Source organism: Falco naumanni, chromosome 4 (assembly GCF_017639655.2).
Source record: "Falco naumanni isolate bFalNau1 chromosome 4, bFalNau1.pat, whole genome shotgun sequence".
Classification (NCBI taxonomy): domain Eukaryota; kingdom Metazoa; phylum Chordata; class Aves; order Falconiformes; family Falconidae; genus Falco; species Falco naumanni.
In genome coordinates, this window is record NC_054057.1 from 44,697,343 (window position 1) to 44,722,031 (window position 24,689).

At 37.0% G+C, this 24,689-nt stretch overlaps 1 protein-coding gene across 1 annotated transcript; it reads left to right on the forward strand.

Moving 5' to 3' along the window:
- Positions 1-40: 40 nt before the first annotated feature.
- YME1L1 (YME1 like 1 ATPase) lies at positions 41-23,480 on the forward strand. Its single transcript, XM_040589955.1, has 19 exons — positions 41-255; positions 2,967-3,098; positions 5,576-5,738; positions 7,698-7,796; positions 9,501-9,610; positions 10,765-10,915; positions 11,007-11,114; positions 11,906-11,988; positions 12,848-12,938; positions 14,606-14,758; positions 16,091-16,223; positions 16,718-16,780; positions 17,210-17,322; positions 17,701-17,856; positions 18,566-18,717; positions 19,558-19,684; positions 19,785-19,858; positions 20,506-20,592; positions 21,668-23,480. Exons 1-19 carry the CDS (start codon positions 226-228, stop codon positions 21,809-21,811), a joined length of 2,169 nt encoding a protein of 722 aa, XP_040445889.1. The 5' UTR covers positions 41-225; the 3' UTR covers positions 21,812-23,480.
- The last annotated feature ends 1,209 nt before the right edge of the window (positions 23,481-24,689 follow it).

Genomic DNA, 24,689 nt, shown 5'->3' on the forward strand with positions numbered 1-24,689 from the left:
GACCCGGAAGCGTTACCGTTTCCCGCCGCTTCCGGGACAGCGTAGGGCCTGGTCACTGCCGGCCGTAGGGGGCGGCCATTTTCCTGAGGAGTGGAGCCGTGGGGCTCTTCCGCTGGCGGCGGCGGCCGCAGCGACTGAGTGGCGGAGGCCGACAGGCGGGCACGGCTTCTGCGGCTGGGCTGTGAAGCGGGAGAGGCGGCCGTGGTCGCCGCCCCCGCTGGGAGGATGTTTTCTTTCTCAACCGTGCAGCCTCAGGTGAGGGGGCTGGCGGGGCGCACCCGCGGCCGCCCTGGCCCGTGGCGGCGCCCCATTCGCCGAGCTTGGGGACCCCGCTCCGCCGGGCTGAGGTCGGGGCTCGTTTCGTGTCGGGGTAGGGGCGGCGAGGCCGGCCGGAGGCTCTCAGGAGGCCGGGCGTTGCGGGTGGTGGCGGGAGGAGCTGAAGCCCTGGCTGCCGGGTTTTGGGGGCTCTGCAGAGCGTCGGCCGGGCGGGCTGTAGCGACCGGGGGAGGCGGGGGCGGGGGGGGGGGGGGGGGGGGGCGCGTCGCGGGGAGAGGGGCGGCTGGCAGCTGCAGCGGCCTGGGGCACTTACCTGGGAGAGAAGTGTGTAACTGGAGGAGGGGGGAAGGTACAGTAAAAGCTTGTGAAATCTGAAATGAAGGAGTAACTTGGGGATGGGGCTTTTTAGTATCTGTTTTTATAGTGGAAGCAAGGGGCGGCGATGTTACTACAGCCAAAGTGAAACTGCGCTGTTGTTTGTCACGGATTGTTGTGAAAACCGAAACAAAATTAATTAAAAGAGTTAGAGGGAGAAGTCCCTCAATTATTTATTGCATAGAAGTCCGAATGCAATCGAGAAAGCATCTTCTATCAGTGACTCTGATGGGACTAGTGGATTTTGCGGGCTTTGATCTGAAGCAGTGGGTTTACATTTGTGTTGGGGGGATGGTATGTGATAGTTTTATTCCACACTGGAATTTGGTTCTTTCTAGAAGTGGAGAATGTGTTGATTGCTTTTGTTAGTGTAGTGAAATGACCGAACTTGTGATAATATTTTTCGGAATGTGTCATTTTATCTTTTCATAGCGGGAAATGCAGGAAGAAAGCTGTGTTAGTTGTTGGGTTGCTGACTTTGACCTTTGGAGGCTTTATGGTTTTACCACAAACTCCCAGAGTTTAATTATAATTTTGGACAATTAATTCCGAGGCAGTTTTCATGTCTCACAGCATTGTCTCTCTTCTGTCTGGTCAACACAGAGATGGAAGTTCTCGCAGAAGGGTGTTCCTGGGTGGAGAGGCTTAATTGGATATTGTTCCAGCACAACTAGTTGCATCCCTAGTGATGTGTAATGAGATTGAGGCGTTTTGGAAGTGTTGAAATTATTTGTACCATATAGTCACAATAGACACAGACATGTGCTAGAGGAGGAGCCCTGACATGTGGTGTGCCTGGGCTTCTGTACTGATTCATGAGGTGGCGTCACTGAGTTGAGGCGGGTGCTGCTGAACTGCAGAATTGACTGTTATATGTGTATATGCATTGTATAGGTTAGTTTTGATACCTAGGTCTGTTGCTAACGTGGGATCCCAAGGAAGAAAACATAAAGGGAATTTTTGGGAATAATTTGTATGATGCAGGGAAAAAAATAAGATATTTCCCGTTATAAAAGTATTACTTTATAGATGAAAATAGGTGTTTTTTTAAAAATAATATAGTAGTCAATAGTATTTAGGAGCGGTGATTTCTGAATTAGTAAGATGTTAATAAATCCTCATGATTCAGTGCTACTCAAAAGCAGCCACTGAACTTTCTGTTCAAGTTGGTTCAAGGGGAACCAGCTTGATGAGATCTGTTGCTTGGATATCTGTCTAGGCATAATCTAGGATTTACCGTTGTAATATTTCATATTAAAATCTGAGATTAAGGCCTACCGCTAAATTGATGGAGTAACTCATTTACCATTCTTTGTCTGCTCATGTTGTTTAAAGAGCATTACTTCTTTTCTGTGGCTGTGTTGTGAAGTCATATTAGAATGGTGATCATAGTTTTGTTTTGGTAGACACCAAGACAGGCTCAGGATTGTTTTAAGCAAATATTTCTTACAAAGAAGAGAAAGCTCCTGAATGACAGTAACTGTAAACAGGTTTTAAACATTTCAAGAGTCGTGTTAACTGGCAGGCTTTTCAGTGTAGAAGTTGCTTGTTACCGTTTTTCCTCTCTTTTACTCCCTATATTGACGGTGTTCCTTTTTTGTGTCATTTATTGCTATGTGGGGAAAACCCACCTATTTAGCATGTAAGACTTGATTGTGATGGGGGCATGGTGGCTACAAGGGAAAAACAGTTTCACAAAGCTTTGTATTTTATTTGCATTAAATGATTGTTGAGTTTGTTGCTGTCTTCTGACAAATATTACATTCCTTATTGTTCTGCCATCTGGTTGCAACAGCAAATATCTAACACAGCAAACAAGTGATACATAAAAAACAAACAAAAAACCCTATTCTGAAGGCAGTATTAAGTGTGGTAGCAATTTTGTTTCTCTGCTGTTTCAGCTGAGAACAACCTACAAGACATTGTCTAAACATTCTGTTAAGTGCAAATTGAGGGTACTCTGCATCTCCTAAGTGTCAGTGATCTGTACCTACTCCATATTTGCAAAACTAGTGATTATTTTCTTTAAACTGTGCTTATGTTTGAAAACGGGAAATGTAGCCTTTTTTCCCCTTTCTCTTCCAAGCTTTGTGAGGTTTTAATTTGTCATGCATACTTAAACTTTCTTTTTTCTTTAAATAGAGCTATTGGCTCATGCTGTGGTTGAAACCAAGTTCATGTGGTTTATTATGAAGTCCTCAGCTAAAGACAGTGTACAAGACATGCAGTTATAAGCCAGGGTTTGGAATGGAGATATGGTTAAATAGTTCAAACAAGCTTAAATCATTGTCTGATTTCCCCCCCCACCCATCCAGGCTACTGTTCCTCTGAGTCACCTTATCAATGCCTTTCATTCACCAAAAAGCTCCACTACTACTGCCAGCACAGCATCCGTGCAGCCTGTCCAGAGGGACACCACCCCGGAGCATGATCCTCAGAAGAGCGAGGTACTAAAAACCTTTGGAGAAAAGTGGTGGTTTATTTTTTAACTTAATTAAATCTGAATAACATCAGTTTAAGTGAATTTAGTGTTTGACTCGTTTTATAAAATCATGTGGCTAAACAAAACAGCGTCAACACATAGAATATAACTTTTGACAGAGCTTCAGTCAGTGCTTTGGCAGTAAGGATTCTACAAAAATACAGTATTTCATGAATCAGAAAAAAAGCTAGTACTTGCCTCAGTCGTAATTTGCAAATGGGGAGAGGATTTGTTTTCACCTTCAACCTAATGTTTCTTGCTCTAATGTAACAGTAACTTTTCTGTTATATAACCCCATTATTATCTTTCCACTCAGTTCTAGCAAAGTTTGTTTTGTTATTGCTTGTGAGAAAACAGACTGTAACTTAAAATATTTTAAGAGTTTTTGAGAGATTAAGTAGCATATTTGCACGTTTTCTTATTTTTCTATTAAAATATCTTTAATTATCATTATGTATTTTCTGATCTTCACGCTGAAAATCAAAAATTGAAAGTGCAAAGTAGTATCAGATCTTGCCACTTCTATTGTAGCTCATCTCTTAGAACAATTTTTATAACTAAGAAAATGTGTGGGAGGAAAAATGTGGAATTTCTCACTAACTGCTGCAGAACTTTGGAAATCAGCATGGATTGTACTAATCATCCCTTGTTTGTGTTGTGATTCCATTGTTTTCTTTTTTGTGTATAATTCTGTATTTGCTTCTGGTGATAAAAATTCATTTCAGTGGGAAATCTGGATTACTGAATGAAACTAAAGTGTGTTTTATTTATTCAGTTCTGTGTTTGTCTTCCTACTCAGCAAGAGAATCTGGTCTCCTTTAAATAGAGAGAGCTTTTCACATTTAGTATTTTCTCTCTAATTCATCATACACCTGTGTTCGCTTCCTCCTAGCATGACAGAAGTGTAAAAATAATTATTTAAAAAGTCTCTCAAAGTATATTTAAAGAAAGTTCTTAAAGCAAGTTGATTAGACTGTAGTAAACCTAAGCTTAAATAAATGTTAAACTCAAATTTAAAACTGGCAAATAATGACATAATACAATATTGCATAAAGTTGAACTATTAGAATGGCAAAACCCCATTATTTGAGAACGTGAAGCTTCTCTGCTGTGAAGTTAAATATGTGCTCGAAAGTAGGAACCTCTTCTGAAAGGCCATAGAAAATGTTGTGGGTTTTTTTTAACCCCCACCACCCCAGCATTTCAGTAATTTTCCAAGCAGTTATTTAGCTGAAGTAGGAAGGCTTAACCTACTCCTTTAAACCATGTGTAAATGTCAAATGGTGTTTAAAAATGTATTTGTACTTACTTTGAGTATGTCAACCCAACACAATGTTAAAATTGTGTCATTAAAACAGAATACTTAAGAAATCCATTTTAAACTATAAACTTTGAATATCGTGGTATACTGTTCTAAAAATGCTTCTTTTGATATTTTATTCAAGTATTTTTCATGTATGTCTTTTTATTGGAAATCTAGTTTCACCTTAAGTAGATCAACATAAAGCTTATGTAAAAATAATTTAGGATAAACAAAAATATAATCCATAATGTTCAAACAATGAAAAATTTAAATATCTGTGCACATACATTTAGAATAGAATATTTACTTCTCAGTTAAGATGATGTTACTGCAGAAGCAGTATTGAGAGGCTGATAGATATTTTAAGAGTCCAAAGCAACATGTATTTTTGAAACACACTCTTTGAAAAAAAAAGATTTTTTCCTGGCTGTAAAGTACAAGATTAAAATTACATTGATCAAAGTTACTTCTTTAGTAACTCAAGTTTATGTGCCTTACCTCCTTGTTTTTTTCGTAGTTTATTTGCTTTGTAGGAAATCCCAGATCTTAATACTTACCCTTTTCCCCATAGAAACTTTTGTGTTTTGTTGTACATCTGCGCAGCTTGTGGCTTTTTAAGATTTTAAGTCTGGGTATAGTTTCTAAATATCCAGTCTTTGTTCTGCTGCTGCATCTGCACTATGCAAAAAGGCTAGCCAAAAGTTGGGGGGATTTTGCTGTTTGCTCACTTGCATGAAATATAATGGGTGGCTATTGCTGTACATCTTTCCCCCTTATGTTCTCCTTTTGCTCCATCATAAACAGTTGGAAAACTGCAATTTTTTTCTGTGCCTACTTCCATCAAGGAGCAGGAAGATGTTAAAAAGAATGAATTGGGAAGAAAATACGCCTGTCGTAAATGTGCTGTGGCAATGAAAATAACAATATATGCAAATGGAAAAGTTATTGTGCAGTGACAGTAGCAAATTTTTAATTGTGTCCTTTCGTTCATCTTCTTTTAGACATTTTTTTATTTCAGTCTGAACTGTGTAATATAGCTGCTGCATCAAGCAAAAAGTAAATTCAGTTATTCTTGATTTTCTTTTTTATCCCTAAAGGTGATGTTAAGTAAATTTTGAACATTTATTTCTGTTTTGCAGTCCATACTTAATTTAAGAGATCTGGGATTATCTGATTTGAAAGCTAACCAGTTCAAAGAATTGATGAACAGGTTGCTTCCTGGCTACTGTGCAGAAGACAAAATCTCTTCGCAGTGGCATACATCGTACATCTCTGCTGAGTCCTTCTTTGAAAATAAGCACGGTATGTTTCAGAGCAAAATGGCTATGATAATTTATAAAAGTTAGATTATAAAGGTGAACACAGATACTCTTTAGTTCAGTCTCTTGTGCTGTAGATAACTCATAGTTTAAAAAAATCTGTATGAAAAAGTATTAATTTATTTTTTTATCGTATACAGGTTGTCTCTAGTGTGGTGCTGTTGAATCTTGGGAGTTTTAGAAAATCAAACCCAGATTTTGGAGTTATTTCTTCAAATTTCAGATTTGAAGTTGGCTGCTATAAGACTTGTCAGGACTCAGCTGTAGTGCAAGTGCATTATCTCATAATGATGAACCTGAGCTATGAATTTTTTCACCAGTTTGTTTCACCAAATAGAGGAAATTAATTTTGCTAATTTACTAATGTGACAGTCATTAACATCTCCAGTTGACATTAAGTGCTTCCTTTTTTGCTTGAAGCAACATTACACAGGGATGTTAATTAGAAAGGAATTCAGGGTGCAAACTATTAACAGTTCATGTAGAGTAGTATATCATTGCTGACATAAACCAAGAGTGGTTCTTTACAGTTAAAGATGGGTTTATGGGATTAGTCTAAAATACAGGAAGCAAGGCCATTGCAGATGCTCAAGAATGTGTTAGAAAAAGAAGCATATACCTGACACTTGAGATGCCTATATAGTATTGCAGCTGGGAGGAGTGTAAGAATAATACCTTGGGGCTACAAAAAAATTAGCCCATAGGGAGTTTCCTAAATGTGAAGAAAAAAGTTGCAAATGCTTCAGAGCTTTGGTAGGTTATCATGGAACCATCAGACTGGTTGTTTCATTCACAGTTGAAAAGGCAGAGTTGTAGTTGGAAAACTGTCACAGACAAGGGACAAATCTTCAAGAACTTTTGTGTAGGTGACCTCGTATGCTATGGATGACACTTACTATTGGTACATGTATGTTGTACGTAAAGTGCGGAGAGTATTTCCATTTTTTTAAATTAATGTGTTCATAATTATAATTGTGTTATATTAGCCAATATGCAGTGTTGTAGAAGACTGTGGAACATGCAGCATTGTAAAATTGATAGTTGGTTTTTTTCTCCTTCCCATAGGTCTTCAATATTTCAGTTAGCTTGTAAACTGTTCTTACAGTTATAGAACTTCAAAAGATTTAGTAGGAACTTTCAGAGTTCTCTTTTGCTGTCCTAGATGTATCTAACTGATCTAACTTTCTCAGAATGTGTAAAATAAACAAAAAACCTGCCCGTTAGCTTATGAATTACTATGGAAGTGAGATTATGTAGGCCTGGCCTCGATTTTTTTCCCCTCTCTCTCTCTGCAGGTCTCTAATGTTATTTGAATAATTCTTACCTGCTAAATGAGGATGAGTTATTTGAGCTTTTGGTAACAACAGATAAATGACAACCCTCTTCTTGTCTTGCAGTCTATAGCGTACTTGAAATATTATCAGCATCACTTTTTCACTGTGATGCTCTTTTATTTCTTCCTGTTCTGCATGAGGACTGTACAATTAAGTAGGCTTAATATAGTAAAATGTTTTCATATTTTAAACATAGTGTGTTTTAAAATGTCTGTCAGCAACCCGTTCTTTAAAGTCTTCGAAATCAAATGATGGGTTGAATGCTGGCCCTTCAGCTTCATTAAAGTCTTTGGATTCCTGTCCAGTCTACATAATTTTGTTTAGCTCTGTACAGATGTGCAGAGTTTTCTCTCCTAGATACAGCTTCAAATTCAAGATTCTGGGTAGCAATATTTTTTGGAAGTTCCAATTGGGAAAAATTCTGGTATAGTGAAAAGTGCCTGACATAGGTTACTGCAAAGAAATTAACTATCTAATTACAGATGCCTGAAGGACTTTAGTAAAATATAATTAATATTTAAGAAAAAAAACAACAATCTGTGTGAGAAATAATGTTTAGTTGCCGTTTAATGTAGGGTATATTTAAATTTTGCTGTATCTTTTTACAGGTTTTGTGGATGTTTTCAGTTCTTTACGCTCATCTTGTTTGTACAGACAGCATCCTAATCCCCTCCAAAATTTATGTTCAGATGTTCGGTGTTGGCCAGGTATAAAACAATAAACTACACTGTTTTTAATCTCTATAGTATCTTTTTATTTTGGGAAAGTATTTTTGCTTTTGTCTTAGAGACGTCACTCAAGAAATACCACTAAAATTCCAGGAGGAGCTCTATATTGATATAAACACTTTAAATCGTGAAGTTATTCTTACATTTGAGTAGTACGTTTCCAAAATGTAGTAAACACGATGTAACTATAGAATCTTGTTCAAGGATGTCACTATTTGTGGATTGTATTCTTAAAAGATGATAGCTGTGCTGACTACTTTTGAATCAATAAGTATGTTGAATCTAGTATTCACCCAGATTAACTTTCTAAGGTGTTTGACTGGTTTAAACTGCTTCTGGATGTATGATGGGTAACAACAGGGCTGCATTACTAAGAAAATAATCAGGAGCTCAGGGAGTTCAGGTGTTATCCTCCGTTCAGTTCTTCTGGTGCTGCTTCTGGTACTGTGTCTTGTTTGTGTCCCATGGTTAAGAGAGAGATGTTAACAAAATGAGGATAGCTCAGTGATGGGCCACAAGGAAGGGTGCAGATTTACTAGTGTTTGATGTATAGGGGAAGCTGAAGGATCTGAGGTTTTAAAGTTAGCAGAAGGTAAGGTAAGGAGTGATCTAATGGCTGGCTGAGCCATGTTAATTACCCTTCTCTTGTACACCTCAGAGGAGAGGCAACAATTACAAGTAAAAGCAAAGCAAATTCCCATTGGAAGATTTTCACAATGAGAATGGCTAAGTTCTGAAACAAATTGTGTGAAGAGGTGGCGTTGTTTTAACCCTTGGCGATTTTCAAAACTGAGCTGGACGGAGGTCCAGAACTACCTGATTGAATGTTGAAGTTCAACCTTTTTTGGGCAGGGGTTTGACTAGATCACTTCCAGAAGTTTCTTTTTATCTGGTGCTGTTCTATGGTAACAGAAGGCTTAGTGAAAGCTATGTAATCGACTGGTAATTATTTTAAAACATAGTGATGAAAGATGATGTATTCTTAGCTTTTGTGATTGATGTGATAAAATCTCCATTGCAAGGTTTTTGATGCGATAGAAGATGACATACACACAGCGCTGTAAGCTCACAGTGTTTAAATGGTCTTGTTTCTTTTGTCAGTTTCTTAGATTAACAGCACACCTAAGCCATTGCACATCTCTTGAGGGCATCTTAGCAGCTGAGCTTTTAGACAAAGCTTATCTTAGAACAGGCACCTGCATTCCCATCCTTCTTGGATGTTTCATGTTTGTCAGCCTGCCCGGATTGAGTTCAGTTGTATGTCTCTTCTATTCCCTGAGATGGTGATGGGGTTGGCCAATTATCTGTGGTGCACAGCATGAACTGATTATTTTAACAAAAAAAAAAAAAAAAAGGGAAAAATATATTGCAAAACAGTAAGCAGTCTGCTTGCGAGTTTAGATTACAAACATATTTGTGATCACCTAACTACCCATTTACAGTACTAAACTTTATTGGTTTATTTATTCAGTTTATTACTGTTAGATCCAGAAGCGTCTGTCATACGGTTTGTTTTTACTACTTTGGTCAGGCATCTTAAATTGCTTTCTACTGTGGATATGTCCAGTTCAGTCTTGGTAGTCTTTTTCATATAATACTTTGTCAAATTTTGTAATACTTTTTTTTTTTTTTGTAGTGGTAGTAATGGATAGTTTTTAACATTTTATTATTGCTACTTTTAAGTTTACGTACAGTCACGGAACTTTAAGACTTTGAGATCAAGAGCAAGACGTCTGCAGTCATCATCTGAACAATTCACAGAAACAAAAAATTCACTTTCTTCACTTTTGAAGGTAAATATGAGTAACATTATGAAATTGTTTTGGGGTTATTTGGAATCTTTTTCTCTTGAATGAACCTTCACAATTTACAAAAGGTATTTTGTTCCACTAGTGTGAAGAAGTTTCTTGATTCTAAAGCTTGAGCTAATGACAACGCACAGTTTTTCTTATTAATACACAGATTTGCTTCATATATTATCAATACAAAGATTAGTTGAATCTTTTAGGAGAGTAGCTTCAGAGTATAAAAATGGTTTTAAGCTCTAGAAATAAAATTTTTCATATTTTTGTGGTTTTGTTAAAATAGCTTAGAATCTAAGTGTTTAAACAGAAATACAACTAATTTAACATACAAGAAGAATATTTTTTCCAGCAGTTTAGCATGTGATTAACATCTTAATAGATTTACTTGTGGCTAGTATATTTGTAAGATAAAATTTTTTAAATCTGGTGGTTTTTAGGGGTTACAAACTCACTTATATACTTTTAATTCAGCAGATAACTGTTCAGGCTTGGGGTAGCAAAGCACTTAACAAAACCAAGTTAACCTAGGTACTCTTTGCTTCTGACTGGTTGTACAGAAGTCAGGCTAATTAAAGCATTTGATCTTGTTGCGTATGCAGATTAGCTTTGAATTCTCCCCTTCTGGGCATATGAGGTTTGTTTTATCTGTGGACTAGGTATACTGTGGATGGAGATGAACCAGAGCTAGCTCCGTGCAGTGCTGTTCTTAAATTTGATAGGGCATATGAGATTTATTTGATTAAGCTCTATGAAAACTATATTTACAAAGATATTTCATATTTGGAAATTATTTTTAGTTGACTTCACAAATTTTTATTATTTAAGAAAAACTTAAGCATAATTTCTCCCACTGAATCCAGTGTACAAAGCTAGTTCTGTACAAATCTGCCTTAGGCTGCATTTTCTGTTTGGAACTGGGTTCCAGGAGGGCTCTGAACCTCTACTGTTCAGCAAAGATCAGGGTGCCCCTGAGGCAGCCATTGTGATTCCATGCTGAAGGTACTGCTCTGTGTTGTCAAACTAACCCCATAGCACCTGAATTATATGCTTTTTTTAATTTTATTTTTTCCACTCACCCAGGCTAGCCAGGTATTAAGTTAACTATGTATCAAAACTAAGTGCATACTAACATAATATTTTAGGGCTTTATCCTGAGAAAGCGAAGAATCGATGTTGAAAACTTGGACGCGCTAATGAAAACAAAAAACATCCCAGAGGCACACCAGGATGCTTTTAAAACTGGTTTTGCAGAAGGCTTTTTGAAAGCACAGGTATTCCTGCAAAAAACACTTGGTAAGTTGTTTTGGTTCATGTGTCTTGTCTTTGCATTCAGAAAGTAGTTCATTTTGGCCCATGTTAAAACTTTTTTTGTTTTCTTTTACAGATTCCTTGAGAAGATCACGTTTGCTTTCTTTCTTTCTCTTTGTTCTTTGTTTTTATCTTGCTATATATTCATCATTTTTACCTGGGAAAGGTTCCTTCTCTGATGCTGGTTAGTTACATATTTCCCCCCCCACCCCTCGTTTCACTTTGTATTGTTTCTTCCAGCAGGTTCAGCACAAAACAAATAAGTTTTGACATTATGATTGTTTTAGGATACCATTTCAATGTATGAGTGAGAGAGAAGAGCTCGTTACTGCTTTTTGGCTACAGCCTTTCAGACAGTAGTGTGACAAAATGTTTATAGAGACAAAAAAGTTGTCTGTTAGTATGATTGTTTTTATTCTTTTGGTGAAACAATTGCACAGAACCAAACAGAGAAGTCGTGAGATGGTTCAGCAATTATGTATTTGTCTTAGATAACGCATCATCTATATTCAAGGTTAGCAGTAGGCAAAATGGTTTGATTTTTATTTATAATCACAGCTTAGTTTATAGCAACTAGGTACTTGTATGGCCAAATTGTCATAGAAGTCTGTTGGAAATAGTGGAATGATCAAAGGCTGAGCTAATGTAAATGGAGAATTTCAACTTCATGGAAAGTTACCATCTAGATCTCAAGAAAGTTAGGGTATGTGCAGAAACACTGAGGGAGAACTTCTGGCTTTGTGTATGTGCATGGTTTTCTGTACTACAAATAACCGAAAAGCACTTACATCACTGAATTAATTGTAAATATTGTAAATATTTTTTTAGTAATTCTTTTCTTGCTGGGCACTTGTAAATGGAAACATGCCCTTTTAAAAGTGGCTTAATGGTTTGCATTCAGGTACAAAGTTCAGTCTTGGAATGAAATGACTTCATGTGTAAATTTATTGTTCATCATCTGCTGTTTGCTATTAGTACGCTTTCGAACATCAAGTATCTTTGATGCAGCAGTTGATCCAATCCAGCTGAAAAATGTCACCTTCGAACATGTAAAAGGGGTAAGTTCAAAATTAAAGTGTGTGAGTTCTTGCTTAGCTAATTGTTGTGAGCCTGAAGAATGTCTTACTCTGTTCAAGGAATTTCTTTGTATGAACTGGAGCCTTATATATATTGACCACTGCAAGATCAAGGAGGGGTTTAACCACTCTTGTTCTGTTTTGTGTCTTTGTGGCATTTAAAACTTTATAAAAGGTGTACTCTCAACTTGTTGAATCACATCTTTAAAGGCTAGGATAGCAAAAGGTAGGCCATAAGTATCTATGTTAATTTGTCTTTGCAGTAGTTGACTAATACAAGAAGATGGTAATGCCATTTGATCATTTTTTCTTTTGGTACCATCCCTTTTGGATGTCTGATACTAGGACAGGAGATACAGAGATTCCCAGAAAGAAGTGGGCACGTTACTGTTGATTGGATAGATTTATTTTTTTCTATTCAGCTGCTCTTTAGCTGTCAGTGGCAAAATGAGGACCTCCCCCTCTCCTTCCCATCGGACAAATAGATAGAATAATCTCTCTTTAACTAATTAGACTAGTATCTTCGTGTAGAATTTTTGATGCTGTGTTTATCTTGTTGGACAGACCTGGTCTTGAACTGTTTGTTTATTCCTTCAGTATTACTGACTTTAGTGTTTACAGATTCCTATGAACAGTTGTAGGAGATAAAGTTTAATTCAACTCATGGACACTTGGTATCCCCACAGATTCTGTGGTACACTTTTATCTCCTTTTTCTGTTGTGTATTATTGAACAATACACAATTAGAGACTTGTCTCTAATACAAAACTGTCCTATATAAAAAAGATGCAGTATTTTATAAATGCTTAGTTATATTTTGTGACATGTTTTTAATGTGTAGGTTGAAGAAGCTAAACAGGAATTGCAAGAAGTTGTGGAATTCCTGAAAAACCCACACAAATTTACTGTACTAGGAGGTAAACTTCCAAAAGGTAAGAATCATTGCTCATCAGAAGTGAGTGGAAAATCATATGTAGCTGTAGCTTTGTTCTATACTAAATGACTAACTTGCAGACTAGCTTCTGAATATTTTTTCTTTAGTTAGGGAATCAAAAAAGTGTATGACCAGAATGGGCCTAAATACTCTACTGTGCATTTAGTTTGTATCTCAGAAAAGTAGTAAAATAATGTTAGACATAGGTAGTGGATTTCATTATTTGTTTAAAATATTTGAGGAGCAAGCAAATCTTCAAAGAGAGTTGTGAAAGGGTATCCTTTAATAAAGAAGCTTAAGTGAGGTGTTTGAGGGTGGGGGAGTGGAGGTTAAGGTAGTTGTTGCATGCATGCTTCCCATCTTACCTTCAGTTCACCATATATAAAAATTGGGTGTCACTGCCTGCCTCCACAGAAAATTTGAGGTTTCTGAGATATTCAGGTAGAAGAAGCAAAGATGCCTGAGTACATCTTGCATTTGGTAGAAATTCAATAATAACATTAAGGGTAATAAGCTATGGCAGCGCAAAGCAGTGGACTTGTAGATTTCAGGCAAAAAGTCTGTCAAGAAACAAAACTTGTGTTTAGAATTGTTAGCAGCCTTATTTACAGGGTTAAGAATCGACATTTCTTTGAAGTTCCAAGTAAACCTTTTAGAGATGATGTACTGAACTACAAAAATTCTTTTACTTTGTCACTGAATTTAACATGGTATTAAAAATAGAATTATTGATAAATTTAATGTGTAACCGAAGTTAATGCCTTTTTGAGTAGAACTTTATGTAGCTCAGAGGTTTTTAGAGGTCTGTATTTTGTTTTTTTTCCCTCCTTCCTTTAACTGTCTTTATAAGGATATCTTTTGTTAAAGTCATTAGCTTCTTGTCCTCAAATTTTTTAATTCTGTTATACGTTTTCTCATCTGAGAAAGATCTGTAACTTAAGTTTAGTTTGGAAAACTTACCCAAGGGAATGTAAAAATGTCCAAAAAAGACCTTGTATTGTGCAAATGAGTATGTTGGGGTTAGGCAAAACTTACTGTGCCTTCCTAATATACAGTAGTTCTCTATTTTGAAAGGCAGGGATTTTTATGTAACTGAACTCTTAAAAGGCCTTTATTTCTTCCATACGGCTTTTGGCGCCTTTAGTGCTTGCTGACTGCTTTAGACAGTTCAGAAACAAATGTTTTCATTTAAAAGGATGATTAAGCTTGATCATAGTAGAAGGCCAAGTGAATCTGAAATATGTAAGCCTGGTAAGTCTGTTTCCTGTTAGTGCTCTACACTGGTTAAAGTCAATTACTTGGAATAATTTAATTAAAATAAAAAGTTCCACTTCCAGAAACAGCTAGGAAGATGTCAGTTTGGAGAAGACACTGCCAGGGATACAGCTGCTAAACTCAACAGTAATTGTGTAGAATATTTCAGGCTTCTTTTTCTCATTGACAGCCTTAAAAATCTTTGTTGTTTAGACATGGATCAGTGTATCTAGATCTGTTGTAGGAAGCTTCTTCAGGCTGCATGTAATGAGCAGTATCTGAAATGGGATGTTAACAGCTTTTTGAAGCCAAGTCTAAAGTATTTCTTCTAATGGATGGAAGAAATGGTACCTGCGTAAGACAACTGTGGGTTTGTTTTTTTGTTGTTTGGTTTTTCGTTTGACTTTTTAGGTATTCTGTTAGTTGGACCACCGGGTACTGGTAAAACTCTTCTTGCACGGGCTGTAGCTGGTGAAGCTGATGTTCCATTTTATTATGCATCTGGATCAGAGTTTGATGAGATGTTTGTTGGTGTAGGAGCTAGTCGCATCCGAAGCCTATTCAGTAAGTTAAATATTTGTGTTTTGAAATCTTTTTCACATGCGAGATTAAGTATTCAGTGTTGTTTACAAGGTTTGATTAGGTACAGTTCTAGTTACTGGGTAGTAGTAGTGTATGAGGATCATAAAACTTTAATTGCTTAGCTAAGTCTCAGAATTCTGTGAGCATCAGTTAACTGTAGAATCTTGCTGGCTGTCACACGAAATTGTAGCAAAATTTATAACTGATGTTACAACGCTCCCAGAGAGAACAGAATTAATTTAATTAGAAATACAATGTCCTATAAACTAAATGGAATATTTATTATTGTAATTTACTTACTGTCATATGTAAATTATTTTAAGTTTGAATAAAATAGTAAATTTAAGATAAAAGATAGTGTTAACAGTCTCAATTACTTCCCTCGTTTTTTTAAATCCTGAATTGGAGCTTTACAGCATCACAGTGTAGCACTAAGCTGCGATTTTCTTTCTTGCACCCATCAACAGGCCCAGAATAAATAGCATTGTAATGAAACTTTTAAAATTAATGTTTAGATTGATAACTTCCACCGAAGAGGCTTTCCGTTTTAAGTATGCAAATAAATATTACTGAGGAGGGGGAAATCCACTTTTTCTCTTAAATGGAAGATTGATTGTGTCAGGCAGGCATATACAATGTAGAAGGTAATTTGCCTTTGTAGAAGAAATGTGACTTACATTTTGCATCCTTTCTATGTGAAGCAGTGTGTGTTGTACCTTAAAATGTGCATTTCTTCCTGTTGACTATGGAAGCTTAGGTGACTGACTTGTACATTAATAGCAATTTACAGATATATCTAGCTGGGCGAGATGAGTTGTGTCCTGGTATGCATGTACCAGTTGATGGTCTTAAACTTTGTTATTGTATTTTTACTTTGTGTTCTTAATACTTTCAAAGTTGAGGTCTTCACTGTTAAATAGCAAGCAGGTTCTATTAAAATAAGTTAGCATTTAGGCAATCGCATTTCATATTATTTTTATTTAATAGGTCAGTGTTCTCTACTCAAGCCTATGAAATAAACTTATAGGAAGTTGATATAAAATACAATTAATTACTTAATCTATTTCACTAGTAATTTCTTGTAGTGTAAGAGTAAGATGATGTAGAGATGAAGAGCCTTGCTTCTCTTTGTGTCGCTTCATTTCCAAAATAATTTCATTTCTTCTAGGCTAAAATCAAGACAGTTCTGGTGATGTTTAATGGAACACTTCATAATCCAAGAGTAATAGGAAATAGTAGAATCCTAAATTACATGATACGCTGTCTTTTCCTTTGTGTGGTTGAAGTGTCCTTCTGCTATTTTTCTTTTGTCAGGAGAAGCAAAAGCAAATGCACCATGCGTTATATTTATTGATGAATTAGACTCTGTTGGTGGGAAGAGAATTGAATCTCCAATGCATCCCTATTCAAGACAGACCATTAATCAACTTCTGGCTGAAATGGATGGGTAAATATATGGATTCTGAGGGCACAGAAGGTTCTTGACTGACATATTTTGGATATTTGGGTGTATTTTTCTTCCTTGACAGCCTTGATGTTTTTTGTAATTTTTCATAATGCTTTTAAGGATATAAATTTAAGATGCTCTTATGACCACTTTCTAGTACTATCAACAGTAGCATTAATGGCCTTGCTGTAAATAATATACAAGCTTCTGAGTTGAGTAGCTCAACAGCTGCAATTATTTTAAATAATTTCTCAATTTTTTTTCTTAGGCTGGCTATGTACCTAAAGGAAAAGTTCCACTCTGAGATCAGGGCGTGTTTTTAACCACTTACTGGGTTAAATGTGGTCATTCTTGGGTCACATACTGTGATTTGATGGTGTTTTTTTGACTGGCCACTTGAGTGCATCTGAAATAAGAAATAGAAGTAGTTATTGACAATAGGTTAAATTCTGTCTCAAAAAAAAAAAAAAATTCTCACCCTTTTTTCCATACAGCTTTAAACCTAATGAAGGTGTTGTTATTATTGGTGCAACAAACTTCCCTGAAGCATTAGATAAGTGAGTATAATGTGTTATTAATAATTTTTACAAAACATGTATTAAAAAAAAACCCAACTCCACCACATGAACAAAGTTGCTTTGTGATAATCTTCAGGTATTACAGTGTTATAGCTCTGTGTGTGTGTATATCCCACTTAAAATGTGGAGAAATAAGTAACAACCTTTTAAGCATCTAGTATTTCTGGAAGTTTTTCTGCTTAAATCGACCAGTTGCATTCCAACATAAAAACCCCTTTACAGTGGGTTGGTAATAAACATCTTTCCTCTGTCTTTTTACAGACAGGTAAGAAAAATGTCTTGTTTCCACCTGTGTGCCAGACATAGTCTGTGTAGCTGTCTTTAGAAATATCAGGAGTTTTGCTCCTTATTAGTAACAGTTCATTGCAGCATTTTTAAGTCAATGTATTAAATTGCCTCTTCCCTTAGTGCATTAATACGTCCTGGTCGCTTTGATATGCAAGTTACTGTTCCCAAGCCTGATGTAAGAGGTCGTACGGAAATTCTGAAGTGGTACCTTAATAAGATAAAGTATGATCCATGTAAGTAAATACTTCACTGTAATATATCTTTTTATGTAACGGTTTTTATACTGGATCAGCCCACTGCACGTATTAGTTCTTTATTCTATCAGCAGTAGTGGCTTTGCCCTGTGTCTTGGTAAAGAACAGGAAAATTGTCTAGTATGCAGTATTATGACAGTTTCCTGAGGCAGCGCTTCTTTCCAGTCCCCGACGGTTCAGTGTCTTAAGAATTAGTCTTCATTTCTTCTAAAGCTGAAACATTTTTGCTTAACACATTTTCAATAGAACATGATTCTTACTTATAATTTTCTAGTTTCTTGATATTTCTTTATGTTAGAAACCTTTTCAGGAGCAATATGGACCCTTAATGGCAAGTTTGTTTGTTTTTCCCCACAGCTGTTGATCCGGAAATAATTGCACGAGGCACAGTAGGATTTTCTGGAGCAGAGCTTGAGAATCTTGTAAATCAAGCTGCCTTAAAGGCAGCTGTCGATGGAAAAGATATGGTAACCATGAAAGAACTTGAATTCTCCAAGGACAAAATTCTAATGGGTAGGATTTTATGCAAAAGTCATACATGTGTTACAGTATATGAGGGTTTTCTTGTGTGATTCAGTCCTTTACAGAGAAAAAAGGAAGTGTTTATGCTGTTGTTTCTTGGTTTGTTGGTTTTTGTGGGGCTTTTTCAAGTAAGTTTCCTGTTAGTTAATATTGACTAGAACCTTTTGTGACCGGAGAGTAGTAGGTAAAAATCTAGTATGGAACACATTCTTTAAAACTTGTTGCTTCTATTTAATCAAAACAGCTGAATGTTGTACTTCAGCCTAGAGGGAGGCCGTGGCCTGATTTTTTTATTTTTTTTTTTACCCTTCCCTTACTTACTTTTAAAGGAAAGAAGAGAATAAATGAGCAGAAACCTGGCATTCTAAGTAATTTGTCAAGTGATAACACAAAACTTAGACATCTGAGACACAGAGTAAAAATCTGGGCTGTTCATACTTGAGAGAAAAAAAATGGGATTTTCTCAGATATGTGAACTTCATTTTAAATCTATTCCTTTAAAAGCAACTTGTTTGTAGAGTATATTGAGGTCCATTTTAGACATTAATACCCTACTCGTAAACATTTTGCACTTACTGAGCGTTAGTTAATTTTGCTTGCGTGCTGTTCCTCAGCTACTTTGTGCCTTGTTTGAGTATATGTAATGTGTGAATTGTGGTGGTCAGCTATACAGAAGTTTAATAATGTTGCTCTGTTTAAGGACCTGAGCGCAGAAGTGTAGAAATTGATGAGAAAAACAAAACCATCACCGCTTACCATGAATCTGGACATGCTATCATTGCATATTATACAAAGGATGCAATGCCGATCAACAAGGCTACAATCATGACACGAGGAACAACACTTGGACATGTGAGTATTGCTACAGTTTTTTGTTGGTTTAGTGTTGTTGAGGAATTTGCTGACAGCACTATTGGTTGTAATTATGTTAATGCATGTTGTAGTATGTCAAAATACTTCGTTATGAGTAACCTCTTGGAAAACTCGTGGGTCATCTTTTCTGTGTGATAGAAAGCTCTCTTCCTTCATTTTGAAATAAGACCAGCGTATGCTGGTATAATAGTTCATAGGCAAGCGAAGAAATGTATGTTGATTCTGCTGCAGTTAAAATAGCACCCAACAACAAAACTTTGAAGAATGGAAAGGACTGGGAAGTAGAAGCATTGCTCAACTATACTTCTAACACACGCATCCTTTACCAAGCTGTTTTTTGTCCAGCGTGAGTTTTTCTAAACCTAAATGAGTACCTACCTTGTTTCTAGCATAGGTATCCCTAAGTTTTCTGTTCTGCCTTGAGCTGCCAAGCATTTGAACAGAAAAATATCTGTTGAACTTTATCCAAGTTAATGTGTTCAGTTAAAGAAAATCATTGGCCTGAATCCTCCAGGCGGTTTGGTTTGTGCTCAGTACAAGTGTAAGGAGAAATGGATAGAACAGATTGTTCTATTTCTTTTGGTGGTAGGTTTAAGTTGCTTAATTTTTTGTGGTGCTCTGTAGGAGGCCATTTCAGCTGGTAGACTGAGCACCTCTGAGCCAACATGATGAGTGTGTAGACTAGGAGGAGGCCCAGAGCACTAAAATTGTTGCTTAAAAGCCTTTATATCTGCTTTGGATATAAACAAGAATACTTTTCAGATTATTTCAGTACTACTTCTGTTTATTGTTACCTGACCATAGTTCTATATCTTACAGGTATCTTTGCTCCCAGAAAACGACAGATGGAGTGAAACTAGATCCCAGTTGCTTGCACAGATGGATGTCTGTATGGGAGGAAGGGTAGCAGAAGAGCTCATATTTGGAAGTGATCACATCACAACAGGTCAGCAGATTGTAGTTAAAATAATGTTTTGATCAAAGCTTTGGACTGGTATGTTTTAACTTGGTTTCAATAATGTAATTTACATCTGTTTGCTATCTAGGTGCTTCCAGTGATTTTGACAATGCTACTAAAATTGCAAAACTAATGGTGACTAGATTTGGAATGAGCGAGAAGGTAGTATCACCAATCCTTAAATATTTGTATCTTAAAAAGACAGGTTCCGTAACTAAAAGCCTATTTGGCTGTCAGTGATCACAGAGACTTTAAGTAGTTCTGGCAAAAAGGAAAATAAGCTCTATGACTGGCTCTGCTAGAGAGAACTCGACTAGAAAACCTGTATATTTGACTGTTTAAAAATTACCTTGCAAGATCTTCACCGCAAAACTGCCTTGAAAGTTACTATGTCTGCAGAAAATGTTTATAATAAAACCAAACATTTTGGAATTGAGGATAATCTTGGGTTTTAGGGTGGGGGTACGGGTGACAACATCAAGTTTCCTAGACTTCTAAAGAAACTTACCTAGACATCTTCATTACCCATTAAGTGTTGGCAATCTAGGGATTTTGTTTTGTTTTCTAGAGAAGATGTTTAATCAGCATCTGTACTCTGACCTATTGAAATAGAACTCTGCAGTCACCATGTAGTTGATGAATAGGCTTGTTTTGTGAAGTGCAAGCACTTCAACGTGCATCATAATCTAATAACGATTTTATTTGTTTGCACATGGAAGTAATAGATGAGGAAGCTCTTGCAGTGTTTTATGTGCATTATTGCAACAGTGAACAGATAACGATTGGTTTTTGTTGCTGTTGTTGTTTAGCTTGGTGTTATGACCTATACTGATACGGGGAAAGTTAGCCCTGAAACTCAGTCTGCAATTGAACAGGAAGTAAGAACACTTCTACGGGTAAGGTTCTCTCCCTCTCCACTCTGATACATCCATTTTGAGATGAGTTGAGCATCAGTTTACTTGATTATTCAGTGTGGTAATGTATACTGGTGAAAGTACACAGGTGAATGAAAGTATTCCCAAGTATTTCATGTAGCTGTAACTTTGAATCTCTGCATATCAAGATGTTTTGGTGATTATCACACACAAGAAACAAGTTGGTGGTGTTGGGTTCTTTGATATACTCTTCAACATTTCCTCTTACATTTGGTCAGTGTTTGTATTTTGCCTATTCAATTGACAGGAAACAAAGTATGGCTACAAATTGTTTTAGATCAGATGTGAATGTTTTGTGTTATTCCCACACTTCATAACTTGCAGCTAAAGCGTTTTGTATAGAATCAGGAATGGCCATATCGGATCAGAGAGTTGCCTTTTCCAGTATCCTGTTCCTCATGGTGATCACTGTCAGATGCTTAGGGAAATTTGTAACATTTGATAATCATAGAACTTCCAGCTCACAGTTGTAGTAATCTGAATTAGTTTGGTACAGACAGGAGAATTATATCACAACATTTAAACAATTAACACTTCTGCTGTAGCTGGTTTTGAGCTGACTTGGTTATGTAAGAATTACCTATGTAGAACTAAAAATTAAAGTTGAAGCTGGAAATGCCAGCAATGTGTACCCATTTGCAGTAACTTGTTGGGTAGCTTTCAGCTTTCTAAAAGTACATAATACTTGGTTTTATAAGCTTTTAAAAACTGAGGAGTATTCCTTGAATGCTGTTGCATTGCTCATAATGTAAAATCAAATTTATTTAACTGGCAAATTTTCAAATCTAGTAAGTCTTTTCTAAGTTATATGTAAAAATACTAAGCTTTGTCTCAGGACTTTTTTTTTTTCATTAATTATGCCAGCTAGATTTTAAATCTTCATGAGACAGGAGCTGTGCTAGCTATGAAATACAAGGCACAAATTTAAATGTTTGTTTCGAGCTGTATTTACCTGGAAACAATTTTTAAAGTGGAATCTTGCTGTTGTTTTTTTTCTAAAATCTTAAAATGTCTTTCCACCCTTTTTTAATATTAGGACTCATACGAGCGAGCAAAGAACATCCTGAAGACTCATGCAAAAGAACACAAGAATTTAGCAGAAGCTTTATTGAAATATGAGACTTTGGATGCCAAAGAAATCCAAATTGTTCTAGAGGGAAAAAAACTAGAAGTAAGATGATAACTTCGGGGATACAGTAACTGATAATTTGAAGAATGTACATCTAGCAATGCAGTAGTCTTATGCAGCATAGCCTTTTTTTCCCTTCCTGATGTGTGTATGGCATTAGTGACACTTTTAATATTCTGTCTCTTGTGAGCTTCTGTTACTCATCTATTTGTTGTGTCTCATCGGGATAAGGCACACAAAATAAAGCAAGTTCCTCATCCCTTGCTCCCTGTACTCTTCCCACAAGAGGTTATTTAGAAGGATGAAACTCAGGGCTGAGTTGAGCATTTTGGTTCAGTTGAGTGTGTTGAAGCTGAGAAGAAAGACATGCAGATACACCGGTGTGTTTTGGCATAGCTTCCTGGGTCACACTGCTACATGTGCGTCTGAAGTGATACCCCACAATATGTGCTGTAGAATGTTTTACAGATAATGACAGAGCAATTTGTAAAAGAGTAGAATGTAGTCTAACTCATGCTTGTGCTCTGTTTGAGGCTAGAGATCACTTTGAAAGAAGACTTCTTATTTAGAAATGTAACAAAACATCTCTAAGAAAGCAGCTGCACAGTACATCTCTATTAAAGGGAATGGTGGGAGCTTCACGTTAGACAAAAACATTGTGTTTTCAGTGCTCTTGGGGTTAACATACACACATGTATGGCTGGGAGAGAAAATGCATTAAAAATGCAAAACCAACAGGCTAAACATGCCTAAGCCTCTTCGGACCACGTTTTGGGCAGAACCATGGCAGGGATAAGAGAAATACCTGTGACCTGATGTGCTGCTGACAAGATTCTTAGAATTCTTATTGCTGCAGTAGATGGATAACAGTGCTTTGATGACAGTGCTTTTACACTGCTGGAGATTCTACAGAACTGTTTTCTACTAATACTATGTTATAGGCGTTCGATAATCCAACAGATAATTTCTTCAAAGAGGGCAATACTGCTCACTAAAGAGTAGTTCAGAAAATGTTTGAAGCACGTGTTGTTTCAAATAACATTCCCAGTTCTGTTCTGCAATAGAAGTAGGGAAATAAAACCTTTTCTTTGAACCCTTACAGAAACCTCTGGAAATTCTAAGATAATAAGAAAAAGTTTTTGAAAACAAAAGCAATTTCCAGCCAAGTGGAAGTGATTGCTAGCAATTATATGCCAGTATTCTTTTGATCTCATGGAACTGGTGCTTAGGAATAACACACACTGATCATAATGTTTCAGCGCAATTAATTGTTGACTCTTGGGACTATAAAATTCTGTTGCAGAGAGGGCCTTTATTAGCATATGAATGTTGAAGGTCACCATACGTGGATATTAAAATAGTTGGGCTTGTGCCAATAAATATGAATGGAAATTGGTAGCTATACCTAAAACTTAGAAGTAATACCATATTTTAGAATTTTCTGAGTGTAATGCTTGATTTTAACCTAGTTTTTTAGTAAGAGCACATGCATATTATTTTTCTTTCAAAACCAGGATAACTTTTTATTTGCCTATTTTTGTCAGCTTACTTATAGCGACATCCCAGTGCAGTGTGGGAGAACTTCCAAATGTTATAAAACAGTATACCAAATGTCTAGGCTGACTAGTTAGTTGTACACGTATTTTAGGAATAAGCCAGCAGAAATGCTGCATATTTGGCATCTGGTTTTGGAGTAATAAAGGTTAACTTTAATTATGCATATTGGTTTTCTTTTTATTCACTGTAAATTGCTATAGAATGTAATAATCAAGTTCCCTAGTATGTAAATTGAGGTGTATAAAACATTTAAACTTGTAAATAAATTTAAGAATTATGGCAAAATAGCACTTTTTCTAATTCGGTTTCTAGGGGATGTTCTCCCTAGAAATGCAGACCTTTTTTCAATTGCTGCTTCAGCAGTGGGACTTGAATGGGAACTTTTCCAGCTAAATAACGTGAATCTGCACTTAGAAAGAAAAGAAATAAAACTTTTCATTTTTGAAGTCACTAAAATCTATATTGAATGACTTGATTTGGGTGGTAAGTCCTTGAGGCCTAACTTTTTGTTTTCTCATTCAAAAGGAAGAAGTGAGCACAGTCTGGGGGGGTGGGTGGGAAGTGGTCTCTGATTGGGTCATGAAAGAAAGTTGTTACCTTTTACATTTGATAGCTAAAATCTATCTGCTTTCTGGCCATCTTAACAGCAGAGGTGTTACTGAAGAGTTTACTGTTATACCTAGATGGTTGCGTGCATGCAGTACCTATGGGGTTTCAAAGAAACTTACCTATGTAGGCATTGGGTTTGACCGCTGGTGGTTTAGGGGTACATCTAGGAGCTGAAATTCCTCTTCACATAGTTGTCAGACAGAGGTAGGAGACCACTGAATAGGTTTACATGGCAAGGTTTTGCTAGCAGGAGGGCTTACAGGGGTGCCTTCTGTGAGAAGGTGCTAGAAGCTGCTTCTGTATGCAACAAGACCAATGCCAGCCGGCTCTGGGACCTGCCAGTAGCCGAGGCTGAGCTCATCAGCAATGGTGGTAGCACCTCTGGGTTAACATTAAGACGACAGGAAAAAAGACCAACCCTGGGCAGTAGAAACTGCATCGGAAGAGAGGAGTGAGGCTGTGAGAGCAGCAGCCCTGCAGCCCCCCAGGTCAGCGCAGGAGGAGGCAGGAGCAGCTCCAGGTGCCGGAGCAGATTCCCCGGCAGCCCCTGGTGAAGCCCACGGTGAGGCAGCTGTGCCCTCAGCCAGGGAGGTTCATGGTGGGGCAGATCCCCACCTGCAGCCCATGGAGGACCCCATGCCAGAGCAGGGGGATGCCTGAAGGAGGCTGTGACCCCATGGGAAGCCCGTGCTGGGGCAGGCTCTTGGCAAGACCTGTGCAGAGATGAGCCAAGGCTGGAGCAGGTTTGCTGGCAGGACTTGTG

Coding starts and splice junctions, on each gene's coding strand:
- YME1L1 (XM_040589955.1), top strand. CDS start 226: ATGTTTTCTTTCTCAACCGTGCAGCCTCAG. Junction 3,099..5,575: donor ATGATCCTCAGAAGAGCGAG/GTACTAAAAACC, acceptor TCTGTTTTGCAG/TCCATACTTAATTTAAGAGA. Junction 20,593..21,667: donor AAGTAAGAACACTTCTACGG/GTAAGGTTCTCT, acceptor TTTTAATATTAG/GACTCATACGAGCGAGCAAA.